At 38.1% G+C, this 8,441-nt stretch overlaps 1 protein-coding gene across 2 annotated transcripts in view; it reads right to left on the bottom strand.

Annotated features, from left to right (window-relative positions):
- Positions 1-3,567: 3,567 nt before the first annotated feature.
- PIAS1 (protein inhibitor of activated STAT, 1) overlaps positions 3,568-8,441 on the bottom strand; it is a 34,359-nt gene continuing 29,485 nt past the window's right edge. The window contains exons 9-13 of one of the 2 annotated variants that reach the window (XM_009695526.1): positions 7,696-7,826; positions 7,197-7,374; positions 5,879-6,021; positions 5,494-5,531; positions 3,568-4,033 (exon numbers count right to left, since the gene is read on the bottom strand). In XM_009695526.1, coding sequence (XP_009693828.1) covers positions 3,737-4,033; positions 5,494-5,531; positions 5,879-6,021; positions 7,197-7,374; positions 7,696-7,826 — 787 coding nt within the window. In that variant the 3' untranslated portion in view covers positions 3,568-3,736. The remainder of the gene's footprint in view (positions 4,034-5,493; positions 5,532-5,878; positions 6,022-7,196; positions 7,375-7,695; positions 7,827-8,441) is intronic. The other variant, XM_009695528.1, reaches the window with a different exon arrangement.

The following is an 8,441-nucleotide window of genomic DNA, read 5'->3' as shown; positions in this document are numbered from 1 at the left end:
CCAGGAAACACAACGTAACTGAATGCTTTTTATTACATCTAAAGATTTCTACATAAACAGGTAACATTCAATAGGTAAACCATTTCTTTTTTTCCAATGCATATAATAAATATTTTCACTTGGTACTTTTATACAAACTGACATTGGTCTACTATACATTTTTAAAAGCCATTTACTGGTTTGGCATGCCGTATGGAAACTAAGAGAAAGTTTTAAGGCAATGAATGACAGATTTAAATTCATGGAATTAATGGTAATTTTAATATTCTGCTTATATACATTTTTCCCTTTGTTAATTAAAACAATTAACAGCAGCACTTTCGGGGACCACCAGCAATTTTCCCTTGTTAGAAATCTAAGCTCTGTTAAAAAAGAAAGAAAAAAAAACCAGTTACACTGACAAAACAAAATCCTTTCTATTTAACATGTGCTTATAACCCTGAAATGTTAAACTGCAACAAAGAATTAATTTTCAAAACGTTCTCCTCGCAGCCCTTAGCTCTGCATAGGGAGGCAGGTCCAAGAGAGTCCAATGAAAAAAATCCATCAGTCATCCCGTCCTTGAAAGCCTTATCGAATCCTTGCCATGGAGAGGCAGGGGCAAGCCTGCCACAGCTATCATCACAGAAGCGCCACGAAGTTTTTAACGCACGGCATAGGTTATCGTTTGGCGCGGTTTTTCCATCTTCTAAAGGATGCATCAGTCACGCCCTAAAGAGCGGTCCAAAGCCGCTTCCGCCCTGCTCTTCAAACAGCTACGTACTCCGACTCGCGTGGGCATGCACCTACGTAGCACAGACACACACGCACCACAAGCCAGGCCACCCCGGGTTGCTCTACTGCCTCTTTGATACGATGCGAATTACTGGAGATTGAGTTTTGGAGTGACATTTGCAGGGAACTTGTCGAGAACTCAGACTGAGACTTCTACCAAGCAATGTTAACTGTGGTCAGAGGCACAGAGAATTATCAGCTATAAAGAACACCCTAGCATGAAACAGGAATACTCACAAAGCATATGGGATTAATACCACAAAGGAGGACTTAAGAACATTTCTGTCCCTTCTTTGTAGAGCAATGAGGTTAAAAAACGACAACGGTGAACTGAGCAGCCTTCCTTCCCTTCAGCGTAACTTGTGAGGAAATGGAAGACGTCATCAGCTGACCTCACTTTCCAAAAGCTAAGACAGGCACAAAGATGCCAGATTCTGTGTTACCACACACTTGCCACATTTAATTTTATATGTGAATTAACAAGATTTTAATACCATTGCCAAAGTGTCATAAGTTGCTCTTCAGGTCGTCTTTAACAATACAGTCAATGGAAACGTTGCCACAATTGTCGGTAAAACAGCCACAAGCTCTCCTGAACTTCTCTTAGGTGTTTCAGAAGCTGGGGACACACACGCTCCTGGATACACAGATGGCAGTCGTACTCCAGATTTACAAACGGTATTATAGCAAAGCATATGCTCTGAAGTCACCAAGTTAGTATTCATGACTAAAATGTACGAGATATATTCCTAGTGTAGGTTTAATCACTTCAAAATCAGACTGAGTTTAAAAAATAAGTATTTCCCATTTTCTATCCTTTTATTTATTTTTTAACTGACATTTAATAAATTATAAAATTGGTGTATGGTGAAATATATATATCAGCCAGATATGTATGAAATACACATGCATGGGAAAAACTATTTAACTCACTTTTAACTCACACACACAGATCTATAAATACATATATACACACACATATACATATAAACACAAACATTTGCTTTCAAAATTCAAGTCAACTATTTAGTGGCAGAGGGATGCTGTAAAAACACTAAAAACCATTTTGATGCCACATAATGTGAACCTTTCAAATAACCATACGACTGATCATACAGCAATACCTAATGCTACTTGGATTAAAGTTTTTTTTTTCTTTTTTTCCCTTTTTTTTTCCTTTTTTTTTCTTTTTTAATCAATGCAAGATTTTGAGACAACTTCATAGGCAAAAGGTGGCCCTTGTCAATGCTCAAAGCAACTAGCTGCAATCAACAGTTTTGGACATTAAAAATTCAGACAAGAATCTGTTAATTTTAGTATTCCTTAACTCTCTTTCCTGATAAACGCATTACCTGCACTTTCAACCGGTTATAAAAATATTTTTCACACCAGAGGAAATATTTATTCTCTCTGACATGGACTTTGGGACACAAGAGAATCACTTCCTTCCCTCCCCCTTCTCTTACTTTAAAGAATCTCCTGAAAAACTGCATTCCAGCTATTTACACTTTTCACTCTTTAATAAGAACAGATCAGCCCAAATGACCCATCAGTTCTAAAAAAAGATTTTCCTATGTCATGCACAACTTCAAAAAAAAAAAAGAGAGAGAGAGAAAAAACAAAACCTGGAAGTAAGTATGGCTCAAACTTCAACAAAAGCCTACTGAAAAATCAGGGAAATCAAAATAATTACAAGGCCAAAAAGAGAAAACTGAATTTTGAAACCCACTACCCTAAGAGACTTCAGTAGATAGCAATATGTTTGAGTACATGGGCTACAGGGTGGGGCTTTTTTATTGGGTCGGGTTTTGGTTTAAGAGACTCACACTCAACATTTAATATTAGTTTTGATGAATGCAAACTCAGAAGACAGTGTACCAAGACCATTATCAGCTGCACAAACCATGCAATAGTGTGTTGATATTTGTATTTTCTTCCTTTTGTTGACAAGATCACTTTTAAGCAGAAATTTGATCTACTGTAGCTAAAAGTAGGTTTCTCCAGACAGAACACAATGGGCCTCAATCCAACAGGCCATTTATACACGCATGGCTAACTTTAAAGCACAAGCAGTTCCACAAATTTAAAATTGACACATGCTTAATATTTTGCTGATTAGGATCTTAAGTTATTTTAAAAGGATTTCATAGTAAGTTCTGAGAAACAAAACTCTACAGTCCAATGTGTCAATGAGTTTATTCGGGGCTAGATTCTATAAAAATTCTCTGTCTTGTCCCAGATAAGCACAGCCAAGTAATTCCACAGCCTGAGATTTTATTGAGTCTGGCCCTCAAGAGTAATTGGTGCACTAATGAGCTTGCAACATGCTTCACTAAAGCATGGAATTAAAGAGGGTCACACAGAACCAGAAATGACAAAAAAAAAAAAAAAATCCTGAAAAACCAAACCCACTCCTGAAAGGCTCTGTCCTGCAAACAGAGGGGATGCTGTGGAACAGTTTGGATAGGGTTTACTCCGCTTTAAGCATAACAAAATCTGCACTAAATATGGCATGGAGGAATTAGATTCCACCACCAAAGGTAAATGACTCTAAGAGCAGAAAAAAACCCTCTCACAAGTTTGAACTTTAAAAGTTCAGCTCCTTTCCCGTTTATGTTACTGTGAAGAAAATAATGCCATTTGTGTCCAAACGGGGGGGGAGAGAGAAAAAAAAACTCACATGACAAATGCACAGGTGTAAAATCTTCAGCATCCATAAAAATGAACTGAAGCTCCTTGTTTTTGTTACTTTTTTTTTTGTTTTGTGTTTTTTTTTTTTTTCCTTATTTTTACCAGTGAGGCCATCTTAGGTTTATATACAAAAGTAAAACTGAAAATATACTTTTGTTCTCTGTACACATAAATTTTTTTCCCTAAAAAAGGAAAAAAAACTTGTCTGTTTCTAACATAAAGTAAAACCAAGCACAAAGATTTCCTCTGACGAGTTCATTTACTCCAAAAATCAGTCCAACGAAATAATGTCTGGTATGATACCAAAGATAGACGCCGTGTCCGTGCTGCTCCTACTTGCAACTGGATGACCATGATTCTCTCGCAGGCTGTTGGAGGAAACAAGACTGCTGTTACTGCCACTATTGCTACCATTTGTGGCTGGCAGAGAACTGCTTCCTCCTGCATTTAGCTGATCGAGAAACATCTGAGATGAAGTGTATGGGAAAAAACGAGAGTGTAAGAGTTCTTGATCATCTGATGCGGAAACTGCCGCAGCTGCAGCAGCAAGAAGGGATGTGTTGTAATGCTGGGGGGAAAAACAACATTTTCAAGTTACATTTCAGACACCATAGTTTTGATTCAGACCAGCACAAAATAAGGTATTTGTAAGCTAAAGCTCTGACAGCTTCTGGATTTCACACCAGCTTGTCTACTCAACCTTTCTGTAAGGTAAGCGGACTGATGCAGTGAACTTTTTACCTCTGCAGCCCCTGATTTCTGAAGCCAAAACAAACTGGAAATACTACTATTAGTAAGAGCAAACACTAGAAAAGTAACAGTATTGCAAGACACCCAAACCAGTAAGGAATGGTAAGAAGCAGCACTCTTTTACCTCTTCAAAAAATTCCTTGGTGGAAAAATTCCCCCAAACTGAAAGAAACATTTTGTCATCCCTCTCCTCTGCTCAAAAGTCACAGACCAACCACAGCTGGTGAAACTATGTGCTAATCACTGTTGGTGGAGGAAAGCATAGAAATTAGAAATAGCACGCTTAGTCCAATTAGACGGCAGCAAGGGCTGTCCCAAGTTATACTCTCTGCTGCGCAGCTCCTGAAAGGCAAGAACTTTAGCTATCAAGAATCAAGATTTTAAATACAATCTCTCAGTAGGGTAATTTTGCTCTCGATGTTTCTTTCCGCTATGAAGAAACATACCTTGTTCCCCAACATTTATGCACTGGTATAATTATGCCATATCAGTGCAGCATCAGACTTCTGCACTACTTGTTTCAGAATAATTCTCATATCTATGTTTTACTGAATACCAAGATAGCTTTTCTGAATCTAAATTCTATTGTGCAGGCTCTGGTCTTAATTACGATATGAAAGTACCCCTCTATTTAGTGCAATTCTCCTGCTTGAGACTGCAGAACAGACATGACAAAGGGCAGGTGAGCCACCCCAGCCCACTTTTCTTGGAGGCACAGGAGGAAAAGCGATCAGGTGGGAGGACTTGCCACCCCGGAGTCCTTTAGAGAATGACCTGCTTAAGTTCCCAAAGCTGGAGGAGCCAGCATCAACCTAGCCCATTTCAGTCAGTATTTACAGAAAGGTGGCAAACATGGTATCAACAGGCATGCAGCCTCGGAAAAAACAGAAAGCTGCCCCTGACTCTCCGAATTGTATAAAGGCCTGTCAAGAGTCTCACTGGTGGGGCCCAGCACTGTCAGATGGCCAAAGTCAGACTTCAGGCCTGAAAAACTAAGGAGGTGGCCGGTGAACCTTCAGCCATGGCCCAGAGTCATTCCACAACACAACAGTGGCTGACTGAACCGAAACGTTCATCTTTTGTATTGCCTTATCCTGCACCCATATTTAAACAATGCTTATGTTTGGTCACAGTTCCTATGTGTATAAAATAAAGTTGCAGCCTGCCTGCATTTACACCTACATCATACATCTGCTCCTTCCTCGCCTATACATCCATGCCAGCAAGTCCTTCTCAGAAAAGAGTATCTGCCATATGACTTGATTTTCCTTGACTTACCTGATTGTCTCCTGACAGGAAAGGGAAGAAATCTAAACCTGTAAAGAGCCAAAGAAAAAAAATTAAGCTTCTCAAAACAAAAAAGCACCTCCTCATTTTTCCTCCATTTATTTTGAAATAAAATCAGCATAATACTGATGACATTTCAGATTCTCTTCACTAACAAAGCTCGCAGAATATCAGCCTTTTAAAACCTCAAGATTCTAACCTAAACTGTCTTTTTTTTTTTTCCTCTTTATTTTTAAAATACCATCTCATCCTCTGTGGATGCAAAATAGTATTTTGCACTACTGGACTGTCAAACGACTGCATGTTTAAATCCTTTTACAATAGTTGTTACTGCTTGGAGAGCTGCACTTAGAGCTACAAAGAGTCAGAAGCTCACCTTGCAAGTCATAAGGCATAGGTGTCATATGGAATGGATGCCTGTAGTCTTGGATAAGTGATGTATTGATGTAGCTGGTGTCAACAGCAGGAAGGCTTGGTGTTCTTGACACAGGAGATGCTTGATGGGGTAAACTTAAAATGCTGGAAGAAACAAAGGCTTGTTACAAGCGTAAAATATAGTCTTGGCTTTAATGCTAAAAGAACAGCATTTGAAGATTTCTATGGCTGTCCCATGCAGGGCAGGCCTACTTTCAAATTTAACACAAACTCAGCCTCTCAATACGCATTATGAACTTTGTGACATGTGCACAACAACAACTCCCCTACTAAATTTCAAAGCTTCACTAGAAAGCATCAAGATGCTACAGCACCTCAATGAGTCTTGTAGGGATTGAAAGGTGGTGGAAGAGACATGAGCTCACATGTTCTCCAAGCTTTCTTCTCACAATGACATTTTATCAGAAAAGTTAATTTGGTCCAAGACAGTTGAAGTTTAGTAAAATTAAAAGCAAAGGAAAGTTCAATCTCCAGCAGCAGACACTGATGAATCTCACTACAAATGGTATTGGCATCTCTGCTATGAATATGATACAAACATTCCTAAGTCAGGACAAGACAATCCTGAAGGTATATTGAACCAAAAAACCCCATATGAATCTGTGTAACACCACAACATTTATACTCTACAATGTACTAAGCAATGGAAGATAGTCAAAAAGGTCTTGAGGAGTTTTAAGTGATCACTGAGTCATTCACATTACTGGAGTAGTAATCACTTCAACAATAGGGTCCCTTCTGTTTAGCCTCAGTTTTCATCTCTACATGTGTATGTAAACAGGGCACTATTAACAGCTTGGCTACTTAGGTGTAATCAGGTTGTTCTGGCATTCTTCATTACTATGCTACTGGCAGTAATCAGCAGCAAAACCCACACACTCCCATACCACACCCATGTTTCTCATTGCTCTGTCTCTCTCTCTCCCTCCGTATGTGCTGCTTTTATATTTCTCTATGGAAGAGAAACATTTCCAGATCTGCAAAACACATACTTCTAAGCTACAACCTTTTGCGCTGTTTTATACTCATTTTCACAAATGCAACTGAAAAATTGCGCCATGTTACGCACTTAACAACTCAACTATATACCAATCTTCACATGCCTTGTGACCTGTGATCAAATTCGTTTACTATAAGCTACAAAATCAGGATCCAAATCCAAATCCAGAACTTTCTAGATACAACTTCTTTTGAAATTTATTACTACTCTCTGTTGTGAGTATATTCTGTCTGCATTGGCCTGTATATTTTATTCTCACCCCTTATTATTTAACGGTGATGCTGGAGATATGGAAGGACAGCTTCTCTTTGCAGATGGTTCTTCCTCCTCTTCATCTGATGAGCTATCAATGGTTAAATCAATCACTTCTACTTTCTTATTTTTATTTGACTGTTGGTGAGAAGATACTTGATGTTCCAAGGAAGAGCTTATGCATCCTATACAAAGTAAGTCAACATTATAAGCTGTGGCTTACGACAACACTACAATCATCGTAACATCATAGCTTCTTATATGCCTTCATAAAGAAAGCTTACAACTTAGAAGAAAAGACAACACAATTAGATAATGTTGACAATAACTTAAAAGTACCATCAGTCCCAAACAGGCATTACTCAAGTAATCTTTCTCATAAATGATCAGTAAAAGCTACAAATACACATGCAAAAAATGAGCATTTTAAAAAGTTAAAGAAACATCAATACTTAATGCTTCAACAGTGTTGACATTCAGTCCATACACCGCAAAACATGACTTACCATTAACTCCATTGTAAGAGGCAGTTACTTCCTGGACTTCCTTCTTTGATCTCATAGGAGCCCATGATCCATCCTCCTTAAACTGAATTTCATCACAATCTGTACAATACTTCAGGATTTCCATGAACAACCTGTCCATCAAAAACATTTAATATCAGTCCTCAAAAAGAGCTTAACTACTTTTTTTCCTCAAATATCTTTATTTGTCAGTGTAAGTTTGAATTAATGTTTAAAGAGTTGAAAGCTTTCATTGTTCTACCATTCTCTCATCTGCTTCCTTGATAAAAAGGAGTTATTGAAAAATTTAAAATATTATCTAAAATAAAAATCTACACACTCACTTAGACATACAAGAGTAGAATCCTGCAGAGATCATGACACAGAACTCTTTTTCCCAAAACGAAGGAAGAATGTGAACTAGCCTTAAAAATAAATAAATAAATAAATCTCCTTCTTACTCATATTTATCTTCGACAGTATTTAACTGAGGAAGCTCATATCTAAAATGAGTCCATACAGCTGAGTATTTAAGGACTAGTATTGCCTGAAACCTCTTTATAAGCAAAAGCTTCCTAACAAAATCTGACCATGGGAATCTAAACTTGCAGCCTCTTCTCCTAGCTGCATCTCCTAAAACTTCTAGGATCCTGGCACCACATCACTCCCAGCGGGAATTTCAGCTTTTGATCAAGACTATTCATGTGGTTCTGCGTAGGAAAGAGCTTTGCTTTAATTAGTGAGAAAGT

The sequence above is a fragment of the Cariama cristata genome, unplaced genomic scaffold, assembly GCF_000690535.1.
Source record: "Cariama cristata isolate BGI_N322 unplaced genomic scaffold, ASM69053v1 scaffold5902, whole genome shotgun sequence".
NCBI classification, from domain to species: domain Eukaryota; kingdom Metazoa; phylum Chordata; class Aves; order Cariamiformes; family Cariamidae; genus Cariama; species Cariama cristata.
Note: the sequence above shows the minus strand (reverse complement) of the source record. Positions and strands in the feature narration are given on the sequence as shown.